This window comes from Mercenaria mercenaria, chromosome 15, assembly GCF_021730395.1.
Source record: "Mercenaria mercenaria strain notata chromosome 15, MADL_Memer_1, whole genome shotgun sequence".
In the NCBI taxonomy this organism is placed as follows: domain Eukaryota; kingdom Metazoa; phylum Mollusca; class Bivalvia; order Venerida; family Veneridae; genus Mercenaria; species Mercenaria mercenaria.
Genome location: NC_069375.1, coordinates 11,765,450 through 11,791,366, shown reverse-complemented (window position 1 = coordinate 11,791,366; position 25,917 = coordinate 11,765,450). Strand labels below are relative to the sequence as shown.

At 37.4% G+C, this 25,917-nt stretch overlaps 1 protein-coding gene across 1 annotated transcript; it reads left to right on the top strand.

Moving 5' to 3' along the window:
* The first annotated feature begins 1,498 nt into the window (after positions 1–1,498).
* Positions 1,499–25,199, top strand: LOC123546727 (surfeit locus protein 2-like). Its single transcript, XM_045333232.2, has 6 exons — positions 1,499–1,609; positions 12,379–12,536; positions 12,978–13,081; positions 18,516–18,680; positions 19,760–19,926; positions 25,067–25,199. The coding sequence occupies exons 1-6, from the start codon at positions 1,541–1,543 to the stop codon at positions 25,124–25,126; spliced, it is 723 nt and encodes a 240-aa protein (XP_045189167.2). The 5' UTR covers positions 1,499–1,540; the 3' UTR covers positions 25,127–25,199.
* The last annotated feature ends 718 nt before the right edge of the window (positions 25,200–25,917 follow it).

Below are 25,917 nucleotides of genomic sequence, written 5' to 3'. Positions count from 1 at the left end.
TGAGAAGTCACTTTCTATTTGGTATAATAAGTTCTTTAGCAGACTTAATTTTTGTCGTGATATAACCAAGGAAAAACAATCTGACTAGATTAAAACTGGAATTACCTATCAAAATCCAGTGAAGATTTAAACTAAATAAAACCGTTGGCCAATCAGAGCTAGGAGGCGAAACAAAACGAGATCTACTTGATTTTGAAGACCGAAAAAGTTTTATTTCTCAAAAATTAGCCGATTTTGATAAAACAATAAAATCGCCTACATTGATATTGCATTGGCAAGCTGAGAAGCAGCTACCAGCTATTGCAATATTTTAACCCAAAGTGTTTTTTCTGTTTTGTGTAACTGCTCGATGGTATGTACTTCACAGATCTTTCAGTTTCAGTCGTGTTGAGCCGCAAAATAGCTTTTATCAAAAGTTAACCTTGTTGAAGGTAATATTGAAATACAGTTTATGTCCGTCCATTCTGAATGAAACTTATTGTGCGGAATCTGTTAGAACTCTTTCCCGGAACTGTCAAAGTCATTTTGAATTTTAGACCTTTTTGTCGATAGAAATGGACATAAGCACTTTTCATCAATTCAAATGTAGCTGCATCTGCCGTTCCAACGAAACCCTCTCCTTTTGGTGTGTACAGTATATCTTGGACACTTTTGGTCGTCCTAAGCTTCTTCATAGAGGGTTGTTTTCAATATTCAGATCGTAATCCACTTGTCTTATGTTGGTCGCTGGGTTGTTGCTCATGTTCATCTCTGATGATTTGCATAGCACTATTATTGGATTACCTCGTGGCCGCTGCCATTTTGAGTAGGGTATCTTCACAGTATTTAGTTCCTAAACTCGAAATATTCTACAACTGTTGCTAACGCTATTACACGTTTAATTAGTTCTTAATTGCAACATTTAATAATATATGCAATCATGAAATATTTACACAATAATGGCTCACAATATCAAACGGTAAATAATTAATAATAGTTCCACCGGATATTTTTGTCACAAATAAAAGGATTTAAAATTATAAAAACAATCTAATAGAAGTCTTTTAACTAAACTTGCTGAATACTTGCGCATATTAAAAATAAATCAATTATAATGCTTTAACAATATAAAGTTCAGGTATTTTCCTCCAATACTGTATGAATTTTGGTATTGAATTGAATAATTACTAAACACTTGCTGAGAGGTTTCCTGTGAAAAATAAAAATAATCTAAAACATTTTGTATTGAATGGTACTGTAAATTGTTAAAAATTGTTACTTTCCGGAAAGAGTTCAAATTTAAAGCACCTGGAGTGCTTATGTTGTATTGTTACTCATTTTGCCGACTCAAAATATATCCCACCTTATCTTATCTTAATAATGCTGGTGTAAACTGTGTCAAATCCTATTGTAAATATAAAATGCAATAAAATTAATATTATTAAACTGAAAAGTTAGAAGGATATCTAAGTTTCTCCATGTTACGGATCCGGAAGCGCTACGGCATGTAAAGGTATTAGACATGTCAAGGGCAGGTAACTGAAATCAAAACACGTGAAAAATGTCAAACAAGTTAAAGTCGCTCTTAGGCAATTATCCTTCGTTAAAGTATGATGAATCTACCGGAAAGGTATACATACCACTTTAATTTTGCAGTTTTTTTTAAATCTCTTACTTCAACTTGTCTTAGTGACACGTTTTAGATTATTGTCATTAGAGTCAGTGTACCTGGTTTCGCACACTTTTTACACACTTCTTGAAATAGACTGAAATATGTGGAAGCAATTTATTATTTTGCATTTTCAGACAGAAGAATAGATACATGGCTCTTTATTTATGCACTAGGTTATTCTTCATGTGATAACTGCTCACCACTGGTAGCTCTCCAATATAGCCAGAAAATGACCCATTATTCGGACATATTTGTACCCGGTTTCGCACACGGAAGTGTCTAGCCGTCCGGTAACCGGACGCCTAGCCTGCGTTCTAGTCGTCCGGTTACCGGACGGCTAGCAAATCCTCAGGGGATTTTCTAGTCGTCCGGTAACTGATTTCCTAATGAATAAGACGTGATTTTATTGTAGTGGGAACGTAGTTAGGGTTAGTTAGGTCACTGTAAGAGGTCACAGGAGAACCAGCCAATCAGAGAGGAGGATTCCTATCACATGGCCAGGAGGACCAATCACCAACGAGCAGCATCGCTTCACGACCAGACTCCATTGATTGTACATGTACTTTTGTATCATCCACCGAAATCCAGGGCCATCTGGGTAGTAAGTGACCTATATTGTAGTTATTTCTGCCTGTTAGGGTTAGGAACCTTTTCTGTCTCTAATAGGAGTGTCAACTCCTGTATAGCGAAGGCCATTTTCGCTATATTGGTGTCAGAAGTAATCGCGAACATCTCGCCTGGAAATTCCCTAGTAGGTCCCTGTCCGTTACGTAGTAGAAGGCGAAAGTCTTTGAACTGTCCCTTCGGCCAGGTTTTTTCTGAACAGGATTCCTGTGTAAGATTAGTAAGGGTTATTTCTATAATTTCTAGCCCGGTTTATACAGCCTGCGGACTGTCAAAAAACTGGGAAAATCGCCGTAAGGCTCAAACGACTATTCTTTTGGGGTTATATCGATTTAGTTCGAACATTCTTTAGTGGATTAAATTTTCTTCGACAAAAGAAATTGTTTTGTCATTTTTTTTCAGAAGTTTAAGCCTCGCGCACGGAAAACGTGCCAAACCGAAAGTACTTTCATTTTACGCCGGAAGTTCCGGTAACAACAACAACCGGTGACTTGGAATTTTTCAAAATTATTCAAAAGTTATTTCATTCCATTCTATTCAATTCAAGGATAGAAAGATAGTAAGTGTTACTGTTACTGTTTCTTTTGGTTCATTTGTGGAAGGTATCCTTCCCTGTACATATCTTATTGCTGTTGCACCAAAGGTCAAAAAGAATAAAAATTAGAGAGGGTGTAGGGATATTGTCTGTTATTGAGGTTTTCAGAATTCAAGAAAACAAATAGCAAAACGTAGAGTATTTTAATTTACAACAGATTATCAGCTTTATACTTTATATCTAAGGTATGGCTGAGAAGTAAGTACTCCTTGCAGCAATACAAAATCCCCAGGTAACTCGGGTGGGACTGGGCCTCATTTGGGATGTTACCCGCCTTTGTGGGGATATGGGTGGCCTTCACCGGGAGGGGTAGCCCTCACACACCGGACATGAGGGCAAATTGGGGGTTTGGATATTGGTCCCCAGGGGCGTTATCCCAGTTCACACCAGGCATTACAGCCAATAGACAATTAGAATATTTTCCCCCTGAGGTGGTATCCCCTCACACACTAGGCGTGACGGCAGAAGATGGGCATGGGTGGTCTTCACCAAAAACAGTAGTCCCCCACACACCATGTAAGACGACCTATGATATGCCACCTGTGACACCAGTGCGGGCTGCATCTCCGGTAAAGGTCTTGAGCCAAGGTCATGCTAATAACCTCCAGTATCTCTCAGAAACACATGTCGGGTATCCCGTGACTTTTCCTGTAACTCCCCATGGGGCTAACTGTTCCTACAATTCGCCAATACGTAAAGAAAGTTTATCACAGAGAATACAAGTTCTGGAGGGTGAAAATCAAGAACTAAAATACCAGAGGGATCGCCTCCAAAAGAAAGTAGATACATTGACAGAGAAATGCGACATATATTGTGTTTGTGTGGAGTATCTGATGACTTGTACACGAATTCTAAGAAATAAAATAAGTCCCTGAATGACAAATCATCATGGTGGAAGAACTACTCCGACGAAATTGTTGAGTCTAGTTTAAAGAAATTTAAGGAAGATGATGAAGTCATAGGAGCCCTTAAGTCAGAAATTAAACTCCTGAATGAGAGTGTGCTAAGGGAGGAAGCCTCCTCACACTTCTCCAAATCCGAGATTTCCCCTGAAATGTGTGAGGTAAGTACCTCAACGGAATTGGGGGATTTGTCCTGTGATACTCCAGTTAAGGATCAGGGTAGTGTGTCATGTGTCCCCCGGGTTCCACTAAAATCAGATGATGACCTTGAACAAATCATAGGAGTCCTCAAGTCAGAAATTAATCTCCTAAGGGAGAGTGTGCTAAGGAGGAAGCCTCCTCACACTTCTCCAAATCCGAGATTTCCCTGGAAATGTGTGAGGTAAGTACCTCAACGGAATTGGGGGATTTGTTCTGTGATACTCTAGTTAAGGATCAGGGTAGTGTGCCTTGTGTCCCCCGGGTTCCAATAAAATCAGATGAAGACCTTGAACAGTTCTTTAACTTTCTGGACTTTGCAGAGCAGGATTTGTCCAAGTTACTGAATGCAAATCATCAAGCTCTCTTAGAAGTGGGGAGAGTGTGGGGAAAATGATAGTAGTGGTCTCATGTGGGGAGCATGTCTGAAACCTTGGGAGAGCAGGCAAATAGCTCTGGGTTGTTAGTTCTTTATTGAGTCCAGATTCCAGTCTTGAGGGAGTCAGTGATGAGTCTCTGCAGAGGAGCAGTAGACTGACCAGTAGCCAGTTTGATAACTCTGCATCAGATAATGGTGGGAGTAATTTTTGCTGACACCACTAAATTACTGATTCCCAACAAGTTAATTAGTGAAGGAGACCATTCACAATCAGAGACTGTACCCACTCATGATCTTTGCACTATGTGTGTTGGTTCAGATACTGTACTTAACCTTTCTCTGAGCGCCCCCAGTAATTTAGAAAATACGGCTACCATATTAACCCTTAATGCCAGCACCCAATGCAATATGGACAGTAATACAAATACTGTAACTACCATTCTGTCCAATGCCACATGCAATATAGACAATGCGGATACCGTAGTAGACCAACAGTCTAGCACCCCATATGAATTGGATGGTGTTACGGATACAGTACTTACCTTTCCTTCCAACGCCATGTGCACTATTAATAACACGGGTACCGTATCAGCCACAACGCTAGCGCCCTAAACCATAAAGCAGATACCGTACATACCATATCTTTGGATGCCCCAGAAAGTATGGTTACCCTAGTCACTCCTGTCTCTAGCGCTCCACGTGCTCTGTACAATAAGGCAGATAATGTATGTAACACTTCTTTTAGTTCCATGTGTGCTATAGACAACATGGATGCTACAGTCATCCCCAGCTCTAGCACCCCATGTGATTTACACATTAATACTGATACAGTATCTTCTTATCCCCAAGGGCCTTGTTCAATTTAAACAATACGGAAACCGTATTCTCTCCTGATCCTAATGTCCAGTTAGCTTTGCACCAAAGCATGAACATTGCAAATACCCTGGTTGCAACAACCTGTGCAATTTAAACACTATGGGTAACTCAATTAGCTCCAGTGTCCGAGTGCCCTGCAGATTGTGACAATAACAAAGATACGGTTTTTAGGGAGCAGTTATCCAATAATGTTCTTGAGCACAACACTGTGACTCTTTTTAATACTGGCCTGTATATTTTAATGGTAATTCAAGAAGATAATTATAGGAACTGCCTTACAATAAGATATCCTATAAGTGAAATTGATGTATCTCTGGTGGCTAAAGGAAATAGGCAAAATGATACGTCAGATTTGCCCAACTCGGAGACTGGTTTTTACAAGAGTAACTCTTTTGACAGCAAAGCTGGGACTTCAGACTCTAGGGTGAAGGCCATGACCAATGTCTTCCACTAAACTTCTCGCCAAGTTTATGCCAAACTAAAGCCCAGTTCAGTACAAAGTCATCTGGACCTCAAGTGCATCTGGGAACGTAAGGTCATAGATGAATCGGAAATAGTAGGGAATCTTGTTACTAAAGGTCAAGGCACCGGTGGAAAGCTCAGAGGCCATTGTATTCCAAAGGTTTGCGGACCTGATACCAGCAGCTATGTTCAATATCAAGAGCATGGTAGGGTATTGCCCTTCAATCATTCTGGGAAATTGCCACCTTATCACGTTGGAGAACCAACAGTTAGTTTATTCCTACCTGGCTTTGCCCATGAAGGTTCACTTGCTTGGGGTTGCCGCCACCAGCAACCTTGTCATTGTACTCTGTACCACTCCCTCCCTCAGGGTTTTACTCGCCCCTTCGTTCAGAGATAGAAAGTTTGTACTACACTTTCCATTCACAGTCCAGGGTAATAATGTTGAATTCTGACAGGTTTAGTCAGGCCTCATTGCCTCTGCCGCAACAGTTTCACATCATTGTGGAAATACTGAAAGAGAGGTTGTTGGTGTAGGGTCTCTGGGATGTGTTCAGGTCTCCTGTTCAGATGGACAGAACAGTAGGGGCATGGTGTGCCAGAGTCTCACTTGTGGGTCTGATTGTATTTTGGTATCACCTGCTAACATTCCTAGTGTGAGACCAAAGTCTGTGCAGCCTTTATTTAATCACAGCATCCTTTGGCTGTAGCAAAAACCTCTTCCAGATGGGGATGGGGATTCCGGGATCTGTCACAGGACCGGTCTGGTCTTAGCAATAGAGATCCTTGGCTAAGGGCCTGGGGAAAGGGACTCCGGGTCACGGATCACCTACTTCAGATCCTTTTTCCTATACGGATCAGTAGAGGCAATGCCTCGTCCTTCAATAGACGCAGAAACTGCGTCCATCTTCTTGGGGTCTCCCCAGCCTCCTGGTATCCCGGGTTTATCCTTGTTCTAGATGTAGAAATTGTCCATCTGCTCAGTGCACCCAAGCCTCGTGGGCATCCCAGGTATATCATTGGGATAACTTGTCCTGATACTGTCAAGTGCTAAACTATTTCCATAGATTATAAATTCTATTGGGTCTCTTTAAACCTTAATGCAGAATGGTCCAAACTTTAGACAGCTTTGCTTCTTAAGATCAATATGGGGGTCCCATGATCTTAAATGAGGTATTTCAATGACTGGGGAGTTCTCAGATCTGAATGTTTTGCTAGGTAAATTTTGTGGTATGTCCTGGTGTACTGCAGTATGGGTATCCCATGATACACTTTGATAAGACAGTTGTTCCGCAGGGTATCCCAGCACCTTAATGATTTATTATGCCTTTCCGGGTAACCTTAAAGTTATAAGCTGATGTAAGTATGTGTAGTTCCTGGTATGCATTAGTATCGGTATTAGTTCTTCCCCTGGGTATCCCAGGACCTTAATAATTTAATATGTTTATCTGGGTTACCCAGAAAATGATGAACTTAGGTCAGTATGGGGATCCCATGACCTTAATTCCAGTTATTAAAAGAGATGTTTGGAACAACCACTTCTAAATGACAATCTCCTATGGGGAATCTCGTCCATGATTTCAGAAGTCCTTGTTGTCTGGTCTGTTTGGCACGAGATGTAAAATCGTTATTGGGGAAACCTCCATGATTATTATTAAGCAGGGTATCCCTGTTATGCCTGTCTCTGTGACGAACCCATCTATAGCCTCCCAGGCCATCTCTTTTCTGTGTGACTCACACGGACCCTGGTGACCAACTTTATAGAATGGGGGGGAGTGTAGTGGGAACGTAGTTAGGGTTAGTTAGGTCACTGTAAGAGGTCACAGGAGAACCAGCCAATCAGAGAGGAGGATTCCTATCACATGGCCAGGAGGACCAATCACCAACGAGCAGCATCGCTTCACGACCAGACTCCATTGATTGTACATGTACTTTTGTATCATCCACCGAAATCCAGGGCCATCTGGGTAGTAAGTGACCTATATTGTAGTTATTTCTGCCTGTTAGGGTTAGGAACCTTTTCTGTCTCTAATAGGAGTGTCAACTCCTGTATAGCGAAGGCCATTTTCGCTATATTATATAGTTTTAATGTTATTTACTTAAGATATCTATACTTATCTGCAAACAAAATTTTGTGTAAATACATACTATAAACATTTACAATAAATCACTGCATTATTCAGCCGATAAAATGGAAGTTTGCCGAACTTAATAATGGCGAGATCGACGTGGCGTCTCTTACTAAAATCTGTTCATCTGGAGGCTTTTATTGGATCGGAATTTTTAAATTTTAACTTTTCCACTTGATTTTTCAAAATTAAAACAGTTTTGAAGTACTTTCAATTTTCATATTTTAGTATTCAAGTATTTTTTAATGAATAACTGTTTTAAATGACATCTAATTTCAAAAGCGGCAGCGTGATGTTCAAAACTTTAAGAAAAAACGGAAAACGGGATTTATCCTTAATGTCGATATGGTCAATAGTTAAGCGTTCATAATTAATCCATTTTATTTTGAAATAATTATATTCAAAATTAATGAATGAATTGCTTTTTTTAAGCTTTCCATTCTTCAAAAAGTTTGTGTTTTAATAATTAAAGTTTAGGCCATTAGAAAAAAACATCACTTTTTACAAAATAGCATATGGACGTTCGGCGATCAATGTTTTATCATTTCTAAAAATAGAATATCAACGGATTTGTAAACAAACACGATCTCTTGCGTTTAATCGACTGAAAAATCAGATAAGTATTGATATTTTAAGTAAATAACATTTAAAACTATATAAAATCATTACTTATTCATTAAGAAATCAATTACCGGACGACTAGAAAATCCCCTGAGGATTTGCTAGCCGTCCGGTAACCGGACGACTAGAACGCAGGCTAGGCGTCCGGTTACCGGACGGCTAGACACTTCCTTCGCACACCGTGACTAAAAATTCTCTAATTCTTTGTACAGTACGGATATTGGTTGAATCGAAATTGCACAACACTGATACTTCTGTAGAAACTGTATTTTTAGCTGTCATTATCATAATGATGTTGCTATACCATGCACAAGCGAGGTACCCTCAGTGGTGTCTAATTTTATGCTGTCTGGGTGATACTTTTACTACACTTTTATATATCTTTGTCTTTTATCAGGATGCCTGCTTGTCGTTTAGAAAACTATAGGAACATTCAAAAGGAGACCTGGTCCCTTGATTTCACCAGTTTAAATTTCTCTTGGCAAGTATTTCATTACAAGAAACGGAAAATTCTTTGGTGTGCGAAACCGTGAACTGTGCGAAACCGAGTACACTTACTCTAGTATTCGCGAGAACTAAGAACGTAGGAATGACAGTAGTCAACAGGTCAATAAATTAATATGCTGTATGTTCTATGTAAATATTGTACTTGAAAGATATATAGTAAAGTGCAGGGTCTCTTTCAACTAGCAAAGTGATTGGTTCCCCTACAGGCCTTTTTTTATGCTGATTTTAGGGCCGAAATTCGGCCCCATTCCCCAATCTAAAAAGTATACTTTTTTCCCCACCTTGGCCAAAAATTCCCCATGCAAAAAAAAATGAAATTAGTTTTGATTTTCAGTCCTGATTTTAACAACTTTTCAGCGAATATATTCCTCCAAACAATGATTTCGCGACGTAAATTTCCCCTCCAAAAGGGACCTGGTACCCTTCCCCAAATTTACAAAAAAAGGGCTGCCCTAGCAATTATTTAAAAGCTGTTAGCGTGCTAAATTTAAGTTGATTTGTTGTTGTTTGGTTTCATATAAAAGTTCACGGTCCGGACAGGCTTGCGACTTTCTGCAAAGTACTCAATGATTCTTTGGACTTTTTGCTGGACGTTGTTGTTTTAAGTTTTTCTCAGGTCACTGCCGGTAGTGTTGCTAGCATTTTCGAGCTCCGCGGGCCTTCCTGCACCAAGAAACATGTTATTTTCCTCTCCATTTTTGCATAACTTTGCAAATTACAGACGCCAAAAATGAAAACTAATATTGCCTAGACGCTTACTTACATATCCGATAATTACTTTTGTATAAAGCTACAAGCGTCTAGAAGCAGTCACGTGATTATCGGTAAATTAACTGCCCGAAAGGAGTTTTTAAAGATCGTGATCGCGAAAATATTTGAGTGCCATGATTTTCCACTCACATTTTTTTTATTTTTACTCGAATTTTGCGAATTAGCGACCGTTAAATTCGATCCCTGATGTATCATCCTCTCCGTCACTATCAACAAAATAGAAGAACTTCATCCCACCTATTCCAGTTTCATGACGACGTCCTTGGTTACTGATTTGGTCGGCTCAGAATCAATTTCTGCGGTTCTTTCCTTCCTTTGTGTGACTTAGCCATTGTGTATGGGAAAATATATTTACACTGATAAATGTCTAAATAATTTTAACACTATATGCTGTGTTCTCGTAATTCCGTGGCTCTTAATTGCCCAAATTGCGCATGCGTGTTCGATGTTAGGTAAGTGACATGTTGTTTTTGAACCAAAAGTAGCTGCAACCTTTCAATATAACCATGCTAAGTTGAAAAATCAACAAGATATGACAAAAAATGAAAAATCTCACCACATGTATGTTGACCTACATTGGTCTGGATCAGCTGACAGCTTCTCATTGAATCGTGGCTCTGATTGGCTAATTGATGGTCGCTATGGTGAAGGGTGCCTTGACAAATTACACTGCTCAGTATTTAGTTAGGGGACTGCTTAATGTATTGCTACAACTTTGTCACAATGGGTTTGCATGTTTGTATTTTAATAAAAGTTTTTGTATGCCACCCTCTATTTCCTTAGCACTGAAAAGTGTTTTTTTTTTTTTCACATTTCCATATGTTTAAGTAAATAAGCTATACTAACCTGTGATTTACTGTTTATTGCGCATTTTTGGATGCTTACAAATCTTAATTTACTTTTCTGAGAAACTTGCATGAACTTCGGTCATGCGCGGCAGCAGCACAGTCGTAATTTTGACAGCCACGGAATGAACGAGAAACCACGGAATATCGAGAATTAGGTATATATTTCAGTCAATGTAACTACTATAAGTTAAGATAAGATTATAAGATAAGATTTATTATGAGTCAACAAGACAATTATAAGTAACAATGAGCTTTTTTAACCGACTATATTACAAGTGTATGTTAACAAGAGTAAATAAGCTACAAGTAAGAAGAATAATTTACAACATAAAATCTGTGAGAAACATGCTAATTGAATCCTACTTCTGAGCAACGTTTAGAACATCAGTCTATATTTTCTCAACACAAAATGTAAAAGTTACCCTGAGCCTCCTTGCAACAAGCCAATTCAAGATGCTCCTGTAAATCTCTCACTCGCATTGTTTCTCCTTAACACATATCTGTCTCTGTTTTCAGAACTCCATCTATTATTATCATTTTTCTTCTTGTTGTAACTACTACCGTTTAAATTTTGTATGAGAAGTGACACGATCACAAAGAATTTCAAGGAGTGGCGTGAAAACTCTAGCGTGTTGTTAAAGAAACTGATCGCACCAATAGAATTTCATGTTTTAAATGAAACCAATGAGAATAGCGGACAGAAAATTTTAAGGAATGATAAAAAATTTAACGAATGTAAAAAAGAAATGCTGCTCTCGTCAATTAAATATTTTAAGATCTATAAAAATAGTCTGAGAACTGTAAGAAACGTAGGAATGACAGTAGTCAACAGGTCAATAAATGAGCCGTGCCATGGGAAAACCAACATGGTGGCTTTGCGACCAGTATGGATCCAGACCAGCCTGCGCATCCACGCAGTCTGGTCAGGATCCATGCTGTTCGCTTTCAAAGCCTATAACTATTAGAGAAAGTTCACTCAGAAACTGTTAGCGAACAGCATGGATCCTGACCAGACTGCGCGGATGCGCAGGCTGGTCTGGATCCATGCTGGTCGCAAAGCCATTATGTTGGTTTTCCCGTGGCATGGCTCAAATATGCTATAATTATGTTCTTTGTGAATCTGGTACTTGAAGGATATATAGTAAGGTGCAGGAACACTTTCTAGGTTTCAAATATGTAGATAGGGAAAATAGCCTTATATAAGCTTTGGCTATAAATTATAAAGGCAGCGGCTATATAGGGTTCGGTAACCAGACCTCTAGACCCAGAGTCTGAAGGTCCGGTAATCAATATGAATGCTGAGAACAGTATTTACAAAGAGCTAGGAGACTGTATTTTATCTTAAAAAACGGGAGATGATATCAAAAGTTTGTTATTGTGAAACAAGTATTTATAATTCCATAATCTCGGGGAAAAATACGGACAGCTCTTGTTATGAAGAAAATCAAAAAACATTTGTCACGCTTTCTCGATTGCAAATATCTATATTTTGAAGTCATCTTTCACTACTTTCACTATAGCGCTATTGGTTATGACAAAGGAAAAATGTCTTTATCTCTGTGACAGTCTGGTGTTCGATTCCCGATGCGGTCATCATTTTTTTTTCTAGATTCGGAATTTTTAAAATATTTTAGAAACAAAAACTTCAATTTGAAAGTAATATTATTTTTAGCCAAATCTGGAGGTCTGACGAGTGCCTTTAATTTTAAAGTCATTGCTAGGACAACCTACATCTTCAGTTTTTATAAAATTTGCAATACTTGAATTGGCTTACTTAAAACTCTCATAATCTCTTGATTTGAAATATTTTAAAAGGTGAGATGTTCACTGTCTGGTCATGAGATGCCATACAGAGAGGATGCTGTCACAAGTTATGTTCATGGAAAGAAGTTTCTCAAACTAATGGCAAGGGAAGACAAAAATTATGAAAAATACAAACCTCACCTGGTACCCAGCACAAAGAAACATCATGAGTGAGTAGTTCACTTCCCTGTTTACTGTTCAGTGTTCAGTAGAAATTTTATCATGACAGGATACTAGAGATAGTTTCATATAGCTCTAGTTTCAGCAATGATTTTTTTATTTAATTTTCAAAACAACATGTGGCTGTTTTGTAGGTGAAAATATAGCTCTATAAATGCAAAAAAAGGAGATAAATGCAATACATAAATGCAGATTTGAAAGGGCCAGCCAGTTTTCATCAGACTCCTTTGCCTTGTACACACTCCAAATCCTATCTTGAAGTTTTAATGCCAGGCATCATGCAGGCAGGGAAATTGAAGGAATTCAACTTTATAATATGTCACCAAAGGGCCACACAAAATGACACCCAGTTGAATTAGAACTTTCCACCTACCTTTGCCATGGTTAATGATTTTCTAGGCCATAATGTTTTGTTTTTGATTTTATTGCAGGCACCAGCTGTTCTGTACATTAACCATGAGTCATGTTAACAAGACACCTGTTCATGTGGAGAGACATGTAAATGGAGGGAAATTTAAGAGATTCCTTGCTAGATGTAAGGTTATACTGTTATTTATTCATGTAACAATATGCTCCTTACTGCCTTGTTTCTCAATTTAACCCTTACCCTGCAAAATTTCTAAAATGGATTGGTTCATTTCAGTTTGGGCAGTACCACTTATTATTCAAATAGGTGTTCACTGAAAATTTTCTGACTCAGTAGCAAACAGTGAAGACCTTGATCCATGCAGGCTGATCTTAGTCTACACTGGTTGTGAAGGCAGAATCACTTGCCATGAGCAGGCTATTTTAAATGTTAATATAGAAGAAACCAGGAGTAATTATGCATTCATGACAAGTATTGCATGAGACAAGTTTCTGTAACTGAAGTCGTTTATGTGATTTTGTTGTGTTTCATTATAAACAAAAAGAACTTATTAAAACAACAAAAAATACTTGTTTTAAAGATTGAACCGTAAAAAGCCATTCTTTTCATAAACATAATCTATCGAATTTGAGCATTTGATTGGTATTGGTTGATGCATAACATACAGCTTGGTCAAGATAACTGGTTTTGACATGAAAAGGTGGTGTTACATGATGTTCAGATCTCCTTCAAATCAATCCATTTGGAATTTGGTAGAGGTTCATTCTTTCTCAAACATAGGTAGCAGTTTCGGAGAAGAATTTTTATGCTGTCCGTTCGTTCGTCACATCGTCAACTTTTTGCATGAAGGCACTTTACTCGCGAACCACTGCACCCAGGACCTTCAAACTTCACATGCTGATATTACTTATTGAGTACACGACCCCTACTGACTTTGGGGTCACCAGGTCAAAGGTCAAGGTGCTGTGGGGGCATTTGTCATCATTAGTGACAGCTCTTGTTAGCTCTGCTATTTGAAGAATGAATAGTTTGAGCTATTCTGCTCACCCTGGGGTTAGCTGCATACCTTGGTTAAAGTTTTGCTTGCAAAAGGTATAGCTATCATTTAATAAAGGCATTATAGCTTTAAAACTTATTTTTATGCCCCCGAAGGGAGGCATATTAGTTTTCAACTGTCTGTCTGTTCGTTCATTAGTCACAACGTTAACTTTTTGTATGAAGGCACTTTACTCGTGAACCACTGCACCCAGGACCTTCAAACTTCACATGCCGATAGTACTTATTGAGTACACAACCCCTACTGACATTGGGGTCGCCACATCAAAGGTCAAGGTCACAGGGGCCAATGTTAACTTTTTGCATGAAAGCAATTTACTCGCGAAACACTGCACCCAGGACCTTCAAACTTCACTTGCTGATAGTACTTATTGAGTACAAGACCCCTGCTGACAATGGGGTCACCATGTCAAAGGTCAAGGTCACAGGGGCCAGTGTTAACTTTTTTCATGAAGGCACTTGACTCGCGAACCACTGCACCCAGGACCTTCAAACTTCACATGCTGATAGTACTTATTGAGTACATGACCCCTACTGACTTTGGAGTCACCACGTCGAAGGTCAGGGTCACAGGGTCCAGTGTTAACTTCTTGCATGAAGGCATTTTACTCGCGAACCACTGCACCCAGGACCTTCAAACTTCACGTGCTGATAGTACTTATTGAGTACACAACCCCTATTGACTTTGGGGTCACCTGGTCAAAGGTCAAGGCACTGCGGGGGCATTTGTCACCATTAGTGACAGCTCTTGTTCCTTTTTTAGCTCGGCTTTTCAAAGAAAAAGTAGAGCTATTGCACTCGCCCCGGTTTCGCCGTTGCCATTGGTTAAAGTTTTTGATAAAGTCAAATATCTCTGTTACTATCAAAGCTATTGACTTGAAACTTAAAAAAGTTATTTACTATCAAAGTCTACACCAGGAGAAACAATCCCCATAACTCTGGTTTGAATTTTGACAGAATTATGCCCCTTTTTAACTTAAGAATTTTTTTTTAAAAAAAATTTGATAAAGTCAAATATCTCTGTTGCTATTAAAGCTTTTGACTTGAAACTCAATATAGTTATATACAATCAAAGTCTGCACTAAAAGACACAATGCCCATAACCCTGATTTGAATTTTGACAGAATTATGCCCCTTTTTAACTTAGAATTTTTTTGTTATAAGTCAAATATCTCTGTTACTGTTAAAGCTTTTGACTTGAAACTCAAAATAGTTATATACAATCAGAGTTTGCACCTAGAGACACAATTCCCATTACAGAATTATGCCCCTTTTTAACTTAAGAATTTTAAAAAAAAAAAATTGATAAAGTCAAATATCTCTGTTACTGTTAAAGCTTTTGACTTGAAACTCAAAATAGTTATTTACTATCAAAGTCTACACCAGGAGACACAATTCCCATAACTCTGATTTGAATTTTGACAGAGTTATGCCCCTTTTTAACTTAGAATTTTTTTTACTGGCAAAGCTCTAATTCAGAGTCAAGCACTGAGAAAAGTTGAGCGTGCTGTCTTACGAACAGCTCTTGTTTTTTTTAGGTCAGTTACCAATATCACTGGGTCAAGTCGCATAACTCTTGACATATATTTTGGGCAAATTATGTCCCAAATTGGACTTGAAAAATCCTGGTTAAAATTTTGCATCCAAGGCACTGTCACCAAAACTAATGCAGATATTTAATTGAAAATTCACATGTGTTTTTTGGGTTATAAAACTAAGTGATAACATCAAGGCCTATAAATCTGACATTTCCGACTTTTATATTTAGAAAATCCTGTTTAAAGATTTGTATGCAAGTACATATAGCAATCATATAAAAGCATATAGCTTAGCTTTGAAACTTATTTTTCCTTTTCTACGTCAATAACCACAGGATCAAGTCCAATAACTTTGACATGTATTTGGGCAAATTATGCCCCTTTTGGACTTAGAAAATCTTGGTTAAAGTTTTGCATACAAGTTACTATCTCCAAAAAAACTAATTCAGATATTGATTTGAAGCTACTTGCGTTCGGGGTTATAAAATGAGGTGATAGCATCAAATCCCATAACTCTGAACAGCTTGACTAATGTTTAGTTTGAGATTCACCACACATTTTTACATGTGTGCAGATTTCTTGAGAATTGCTAGGCCAATTTCTTTAAAAATTGTTACAATATTATGTCTTTAGCATCATTGAGTTGACCTCACAGGACAAGTTACATACCTTAGCTTCTATTTAGTTAAGATTATCCCCTTTTTAACAAGAAAGTTTTGAGGAAGTTTTGTATGTTAGTGTGTTTCTCAGGAATTAAGCACTTTGAGATTTCACAAGGCAAGTTTCATAAGTCTGGCTCACATTTTTTCTTGTTAAATTGTGCCTCTTTTTCAGCATAGAAAATTTTGTTAAGCTTTTTAGCTCACCTGTCACATGCTTCGTGCGTCGTCCATCAACAATTTCTAAAAAAATCTTCTTCTTGAAAACGACTGGGCAGAATTTCACCAAACTTCACAGGAATGATCCTTGGGTGGTCCCCTTTCAAAATTGTTCAAAGAATTGAATTCCATGCAGAACTGGTTGCCATGGCAACCGAAAGGAAAAACTTTTAAAATCTTCTTCTCAAAAACCAGAAGCCCTAGAGCTTAGATATTTGGTGTGAAGCATTGCCTAGTGGACCTCTACCAAGTTTGTTCAAATCATGACCCCGGGGTCAAAATTGACCCCGCCCCAGAGGTCACTTGATTTTACATAGGAAAATCTTAAAAAATCTTCTTCTCAAAAACCAGAAGCTCTAGAGCTTAGATATTTGACATGTAGCATTGCCTAGTGGAACTCTACTAAAGTTGTTCAAATCATGACCCCGGAATCAAAATTGACCCCGCCCCAGGGGTCACTTGACTTTACATAGGAAAATCTTCAAATTTTTTAAAAAAATAAACCAGAAGGCCTAGAGCTTAGATATTTGACATGTAGCATTGCCTAGTGGACCTCTGCAAAATTGTTCAAATCATGACCTCCGGGGTCAAAATTGACCCTGCCCCAGGGGTCACTTGATTTTACCATGTGTTTACATAGGAAAATCTTCAAACATTTTCTAAAAAAAACAACAGAAGGCCTAGAGCTAAGATATTTGACATGTAGCATTGCGTAGTGGACTTCTACAAAATTTGTTCAAATCATGACCCCCGGGGTCAAAATTGACCCCGCCCCAGGGGTCACTTGATTTTACATAGGAAAATCTTCAAAAAATTTCTAAAAATAAACCAGAAGGCCTAGATCTTAGATATTTGACATGTAGCATTGCCTAATAGACTTCTACAAAATTTATTCAAATCATGACCCCAGGGTCAAATTGACCCATCCCCATGGGGTTACTTGATTGTAGATAGAAAAATCTTCAAAATTTTCTAAAAATAAACCAGAAGGCCTAGATCTTTGACATGTAGCATTGCCTAGTAAACTTCTACAAACTTTGTTCAAATCATGACCCCCGGGGTAAAATTGGCCCCGCCCCAGGGGTTACTTGATTGTACATCGGAAAATCTTCCAAAAAATTTCTAAAAATCATCAGTTTGACATTTGAAACGTGTAGCTCATATTACTCAGGTGAGCGAGCAAGGGTCATTATGACCCTCTTGTGTATGTAAGCTAGCATAAGGTGGAAGGGCTTTAAATGGTCTAACACATTGTCATTAGACAGCCTCGATAGCCTAGTGGTAGAGCGTACGCTTCGAGTGCGGGAGGTCGTGGGTTCGATCCCCGGCCGCGTCATACCAAAGACGTGAAAAATGGTACCAGTAGCTCCCTTGCTTGGCGCTCAGCATTAAAAGGGAAACTGGCCTCTTCTCTCATACCCTCGTGGCGATGGATTCCATCAGGAATGAGGGGTCGAGAGTGATTAATATAAGTTGTAGAACTTCCTTCACAATCGACCTAAAATAAATTCTGTATAAACTAAACAGCTCTTGTTGATATCTGTTCTGTATCCTTCCCAATTGAATTTGGTATTATTTGCAAATATAACACTTATTAAAGTACACAGTAATGAAAACATTATGAAGCTAAACTTGATATGGCGAGAATAGGTAAGAAAAGTGTACTAAGAAAAATATGTTCTTTAATTTCTAAAAAGTTAAAAAGTTTGACAATGTTTCTTTCACTGTGTTTAACTGACAATGCTTGTTCTCACTAGGCTAAAGTACTCGCCTGTTCTGTGAACAATACAAGACACATTTTCTCAGCTTGGAATGTAGCTTTTATAACTACTTCAGTTTTGCAGTTCTATGTCAGTCATTATGATGATGTACTTTCAGTTAATGACAGAATAGTCATTATAGTGTTTTAATCAATCAATAATAGTCTGCCATCATATATTTTACCAATAAAAGAACTTGAATTTTTTTTTGGGAGGCAACCCAAGGTGCCAACCCATACAGTACCCCTAACCCAATGCAGCGCAAGACATATTTAACAAATTCATTGACCTAACCATTTTGCCTTTGATGCCGTAAACAATAAGTACATTTTGTGAGTAGATGTAGTAAATTATTTCTGTTGTACTCTAGGGGAGGAATGCAAAAGAACTGGTAAAGAGTACAAACCACCTAGAGGAAGAAGGAAGGTCCAAGAAAATCCTGATCTTAGGAAGGGAGTCAACTCTGTAGATGAAGGTGGTGACAATGATGAAGGGGAGATAAGTGATACTGACAGCCTCAGTGACCTGTATCCAGGTATGTTCTTCAGCATTAATACTGCTTTAATTCAGTTCAAAACAGTTGATGTTTACTGTTTAAAAATGTGGTAATAATTTTATACTTAAAGCGCTTTTTTCATGTCTTAAGTTGTAAATACAAAGATTGATTGAGAATTGATGGTTTGACAGCGAACTAATTGTTAAATACTTAACAGTCCATAGTGAAGAGGCTTGTACAAATTTAGTATGTCTGATTTTATTCATACTTGTAGTACTATAAAGTTGTCCTCAGTTTTTCTATAGTGAAAATATGTCTAATTGTAAATGTGGGCACATTGCTTGCTTTTCCATTGAACTAACCGTAAATTAAATGAAAACAAGGGAGAAACAGTATGAACATAGAGGCAGGACAAAACGTAATTAAAATTTTGGAAAAACCATAGTGAAAATGTGGGACAAACCGTAATGAAAAGATGGGACAAACCGTATTGAAGATGTGGGACAGACTAATGTCTTTAGGGGTTTGTTTCATTTCTAGCATGCTTTGTCAAACATGCATTTGAGTTATTTACTGTATTCACTATACATCAACTTCTTTTTGAATTATTAAACTAACTTGTTAGTCATATGGTCAAAAGACCATTCTTGATCAACAACTAAAAACTTGCCTCCTTAAAGTGACCTTGGTATAAATCTGTCGATAAAGAAGTTTTGCACAGAGTTCAGTAATTAAAAGGACACCTGTCCCAACTTATTATATATTTTTTTGACAATTACAAATACTTTTGTGTAAACTTCTCCATTCCAGAATGATGTATATTTCAGAAATACACATTTTTGTACGAGTGCTTAGATTTTAATTTCATGTCTGATATGTATATAATTATTCATGTGGAGCATGTGTTCAGTGACTTTGTTGTATGTTCTGAATTTTTAAATGTGATTTAATTTAATTATTTCAAGCATTTTATTTGTTTTTATTTTTGCTAAATTCTGCAGTTCATAAGTACCTTTGTGTCTGGTCGAGAGCATCTGCCTCACTTAATGTACCAGAGTGAAAACATTTTCATTTGTGAGATATATGATATTAAATTTTAGTTGTGTGTTTTGTTCTAGCTGCTGAATTTGTAAGTCTTGATGATAAGGAAGAAGATGGAGAAGCTGGTGGCAGTCAGAAAGATAAGAAAGAGGATTCTGATTCTGAGTTTGAAGATATGGAAACAGAGAACATAAAAGATCCTTCAGTCCGGCCTGATACAGAACAGAGAGGACAGAAAAGAAATGTTTGTTCCTTTTATTTTCATCTTCTTTTGTTTCAGATTTGAATAGTTTACATAACAGGAAGTTCATACAAGTATCACTGTTTAGCACACCTGGTCAGCTTGGTAGATAGAGCATAATGCTTTGAGTTGTGATATTCCGAGTTCAGTCTGTAGGCAGCTGTTTTGTTTGATGATTAAACAGAAGAAGACAGTGTCTAAAGTCATTCATTTTCTGCCTGAGGTTGATTTCTAATAGAGAGTAAGTCTGTACTGGTATAGAATCAAGGAATGTTGGTTAGTTTAACTGACCTCTATCATAAAGCTGAAATACTGTTGAAAAAGTGTTGTTTCATAATCAAACACATAACTTGAATTGACTACTTTTGCCTATTGGTATTAAGTGAAAAGTAATGTTAATTTATGTCTCTTCCATTAACTCTTAACATCTGTTCTTTTGATTTTGAAATTTATAACAAATTTTCTCTCATAAAATGTCATTCTTGCATAAAACATTTGTTTTTTGCCGATTTCGGGCATGCACAAACAGGGAAAAAAAACGTGTACAAACAAGGAGATTCTCATGAGCACGCGCTGTTGGTGAACGCTTTGAATATGCTGTTGCGGGTCCAACGTAAGCAAATTATGGATCCCGAATCAATTTTGGCCGAAGTCGAAAGGTCCGAGATTTATGAAATCTTTTCATCTGCATTTTTATTAAAAATATCATTTTTCAACCTAACTTTACTTTAACTTGTAATAAGTGCTACCTCTCTTGATACGTGACTGCATTGACGTTCCGTATTATTTTATTATTACGCGTATTTGACTCAAAGTAAGTTTACAGGCCGCGATTTAATCCCTGAAAATGATAGGCAAACAACATTTACAAAAATACAATTTCGTTTTTCAAATTGATTTGAATCTTGAAAGATGACATGCTTACTAAATCTTACACTAAAACTTTTAAAAAATGTTTGTGTCTACTTTACACATCTATGCAGTCTGCTGATGTAGTGATGGTGTGTAATGTAAAGCATAAACATGACGAAGCGTAAAGTTGAAGGATTTTTCCATAGTAAATGAACATTTGATGAACAGACGGTATTTATTATATATTTTTTCAATTTATTTGTAGATCTCACCAACCATGTTTGAGTTTATAAATCCAATCTAAGTTGATTATATCAATGTTGGAAAAATTCAAATTTTTGTGTTTTTCAAACTTTGATTGCGATGGGGTGGGGTGCAAAGCAAAATTTTCTAGTTACAGGCCTAGAGATTTCATTTTTAACGATATGAAGAATATAGGTATCGATACCAATTTCTATTAAACGATAATGTTTACATTTAAAAAGCGTAAGGGACAGACTATTAATATAAACCAAGCAGAATTGTGTTCTGTCGGCACCTCACCTCCAAATTGTGTAAAGATAGGATGCCGTTTATGCCCTTTTCTCATAATTCCGAGCCTCTAAAGCTAAAGTTCCTGCCGATATATTGGAAAAAGGGGGAGTCCTATTTTACTTATTTTACATATATTTAATATTAAAGAAATTACCACAGCAAGAATGTCCGTTCGACATGTATAAAATATGCACTGTTTCTGTAGGCCCTGGAAATGCATAAATAAAACATGTGTCCATAACAACCTGAAACGGCCGACTTCGATCGGCAAATGTCAGCTGAATAGTCTTGTTTTTTTTCGATATTTCCAGCACTAGTTGTGTTTTATGCAAGAATAGCGATAACACACGTTTGTTTCGTGAAACAACATCTGCAGAATCCCTCGGGCTATGTTGGTGCACTCACCCTACGGGCTCGTGCACCAACCAATCCCTTGGGATTCTGCAGATGTTGTTACACAAAAAAACGTGCGTTAACCCTACAGTTTATCATAATAGTGTTATCATAATAGCATCTTAGTAGCTTGCAGTTTATACAAATTTTACTAATTCGGGAAAGTTGGCTGTTACTTGCGGAGACAGGTTTGTACTGATACAGAATCCAGGAACACTGGTTAGGTTTACTGCCTGCCGTTACATAAATGATGTACTGTTGAAAAACGGTGTTAAACACAAAAACAAACTAATTAAATATATTTACTGTGTAATAACTGTCATTTAACTTTGTAACATAAACAAATCAGTAATACAGATTCTGTATGTTGAAAAGGTAAAATATTACTCTTTATATACCATAATGATATTGTAATTTTTTTGAGGCACTTGGCTGCTTTATTATTCTTATGTTTCTAATTTATGATATGTTTCGTTTGTAACTTACGATACTGTTTTAGGCTTTTGTGCCCACTCCCCTCCCCCACCCCCACTACACACACAAATGTTTTTGTAGGCACTTAGACTTGACTTTGTCAATCAAAATTCATGTCATGCATATCTCAAAAAGAATCAGACCCAGAGTCATCAAACCTCACAGGATTGTCATTCAGCATAAGAAGATGTGCACCTGAGGTTTTGTTTGGAATTTCTGTCAGTCAGAGCCAAGTTATCGACGCCCCAGAATTAGAAGGGCGTAATTGTTAGTTACGCCCTTTTATGAATCATACATTTTTTGAAACTACACACCAAGGGGCATAATTCTGTAAAAAAAAATTTTCGTCACAAACTGCTGTGTTGACCAAATTCACCAATAATAAAAGGGTGTAAGTGAAAAGTTTTTCAGAATCCTAGTAACAGAAGGGCGTATCTGCACTTAATTGTTGTACCAGAAAAGTCCACTTACGCCCTTAGAATTAGAAGGGCGTATCTTTCATAGACAGTTTTTTTCGTTTTGCCGAAAAGTATGATTTTCCACTTACGCCCTTCTAATTCTGGGGCGTCGTTATGTCTTTGATTTAGTCTAAAATACGCATTAAAGAGTGTATAAGTTTGTTTCACTTGTATCTCTTGAAGTATTTGACTTATAAAACATTAGAGGATTGTTATATAGCATGTGCAGTTGAGAGCAGTGCACCTGGTATTCTGTTTAGGATTTCACTCAACCAAAGCAGAGTTATGGTCCTTAACTCAGTGAAAAATGTATTTAAAGTGCTTAAAACGTCTTAAGAAAGTATTTGAAGTGGCATGAAAGTATATAGGAATACTATTCAGCATGTTAATTTGTCCACCTGAGTTTCATTTTGGATTTCACAGTTCAAGACCAGAGTAATTACCCTTGACTTAATCAAAAATATGCATTAGAGGCATTAAGGTTAGTGACCCGTGTATCTAAAAATATTTTACTTCCAAGTAATAAAACATGAGAAAATTATTACCCGAGTCATGATACTGTAAACAGTAACAGGAAGTAGGGTTACTAGGATCACTGTCCTATGGATACACATCTAGTTTATGTTTTTAGCTCACATGTCATAAAGTGACAAGGTGAGCTTTTGTGATCGTGCAGCATCCGTCGTCCGTCCGTCCGTGTGTGTAAACTTTTGCTTGTGACCACTCTAGAGGTCACATTTTTCATGGGATCTTTATGAAAGTTGGTCAGAATGTTCATCTTGATGATATCTAGGTCAAGTTCGAAACTGGGTCACGTGCAGTCAAAAGCTAGGTCAGTAGGTCAAATAATAAAAAAACCTTGTGACCTCGCTAGAGGCCATATTTTTCATGGGATCTTCATGAAAGTTGATCTGAATGTTCATCTTGATGATATCTAGATCAAGTTTGAAACTGTCACGTGCGGTCCAAAACTAGGTCAAAAAATAGAAAAACCTTGTGACCTCTCTAGAGGCCATACTTTTCAATGGATCTTCATGAAAGTTAGTCAGAATGTTCACCTTGATGATGTCTAGGTCAAGTTCGAAACTGGGTCACGTGCAGTCAAAAGCTAGGTCAGTAGGTCAAATAATAAAAAAACCTTGTGACCTCGCTAGAGGCCATATTTTTCATGGGATCTTCATGAAAGTTGATCTGAATGTTCGTCTTGATGATATCTAGATCAAGTTTGAAACTGTCACGTGCATTCCAAAACTAGGTCAGTAGGTCTAAAAATTGAAAAACATTGTGACCTCTTTAAAGGCCATACTGTTCAATGGATCTTCATGAAAGTTAGTCAGAATGTTCACCTTGATGATATCTAGGTCGAATTCGAAACTGGGTCACGTGCGGTCAAAAACTAGGTCAGTAGGTCAAATAATAAAAAAAACCTTGTGACCTCTCTAGAGGCCATATTTTTCATGGGATCTGTATAAAAGTTGGTCTGAATGTCCATCTTGATGATATCTAGGTCAAGTTCGAAACTGGGTCAACTGCGGTCAAAACTAGGTCAGTACGTCTAAAAATAGAAAAACCTTGTGACCTCTCTAGAGGCCATGCTTTTGAATGGATCTTCATGAAGATTGGCCAGAATGTTCATCTTGATGATATCTAGGTCAAGTTCAAAACTGGGTCACGTGCGGTCAAAAACTAAGTCAGTAGGTCAAATAATAAAAAAAACCTTGTGACCTCTCTTGAGGCCATATGAAAGTTGGTCTGAATGTTCATCTTGATGATATCTAGGTCAAGTTCGAAACTGGGTCAACTGCGTTCAAAAACTAGGTCTGTAGATCTAAAAATAGAAAAACCTTTTGACCTCTCTAGAGGCCATATTTTTCAATGGATCTTCATGAAAATTGGTCTGAATGTCCATCTTGATGATATTTATATAAAGTTCGAAACTGGGTCATGTGCGTTCAAAAACAGGTCATTAGGTCAAATTATAGAAAAACCTTGTGACCTGTCAGACTCTAGAGGCCATATTTTTCATGAGATCTTCATGAAAATTGGTGAGGATGTTCACCTTGATGATATCTAGGTCAAATTCAAAACTGGGTCACGTGCTTTCAAAAACTAGGTCATTAGGTCAAATTATAGAAAAACATTGTGACCTCTCTAAAGGCCATATTTTTCAATGGATCTTCATGAAAATTGGTCAGAACTTTTATCTTGATGATATCTAAGTCAAGTTTAAAACTGGGTCACATGAGCTCAAAAACTAGGTCACTGTGTCAAATAATAGAAAAAAGAACGATGTCATACTCAGTTTAAAACTGGGTCACGCGGGGACAGGTGAGCGATTCAGGACCATCATGGTCCTCTTGTTAATTTATGATATTGTGTCTCTTTGTTGCATTGTATGTTTCTAATTTATAATACTGCTTTCTATGTTTCAGAAATTCAAAGCAGGAAGACATTCCAAACAAACAAAGAAGAAAATGCAGAAAATAAGTTGAAAGGCAGCAGAGACTGTGTTGTTGAAAATCTTGTTGTAACAAGTTCTTTAGTAAAAAATGCGTTCAGAGAGTACTTAGCCTTCATTCTTGAAGGCATCTGTTGCAATTGGTTCAATTTGTAAAAGTCCAAATGGACTGCTAATGAACAAATATGAAAACACCTTATATATAACTGGTTGTAGAATATTCATGGGTTGTTAGATTTGTATTGAGAAATATGCAGTAAATACAGGGGAGATCCTGCATGGTTTTAGGAGTACAGTATTATTTCACGAAGAACAAGTTCATAATTTTCACTGAAAAGCTAAAAAATCTTTTCAATACATATGCATCTGTAACTACAATAGTAACATTGAAAAACTTATAAAAATATTACTGAACTGTTTTAACATGACAGCTTTGCATGAGAATGACGTTTTTGGCAGGGGGAAGGGTATTTGCATGCAACACTTGAAGAATATTATATCTCTACATAAATCATCACCAGTTCATAGTTTGTGATTGGTCTGTATTCTGCATAGGTTTTGTTGGCTAATAAGTAAAATAAAAAAAATTTTTTTTTTTTGAAAATTGAGTTCAGAAATTGGATACATGTAATAAAGTGCAAGCAGAATGACTTGTCAGTCAATAGTTAAAACTATTTACCATCTGTTCAGTAGTATGTGATGACCTGTTCACCCATGTGGGGTCCGTCTTTCATATTTGGTGTCGGGAGCATAACTTGTAAAACTATTCATGGTATTGGCAATAAACATACAGGTAGGTTGCAATGATGCATGACATAGGTAAAA

Bases quoted from the DNA above. Each gene is read 5' to 3' on its own strand.
- LOC123546727 (XM_045333232.2), top strand. From the start codon at position 1,541: ATGTCAAACAAGTTAAAGTCGCTCTTAGGCAATTATCCTTCGTTAAAG. The intron at 12,537-12,977 runs GTGAGTAGTTCA...ATTTTATTGCAG, and splicing joins AGCACAAAGAAACATCATGA to GCACCAGCTGTTCTGTACAT. The intron at 18,681-19,759 runs GTATGTTCTTCA...GTTTTGTTCTAG, and splicing joins CCTCAGTGACCTGTATCCAG to CTGCTGAATTTGTAAGTCTT.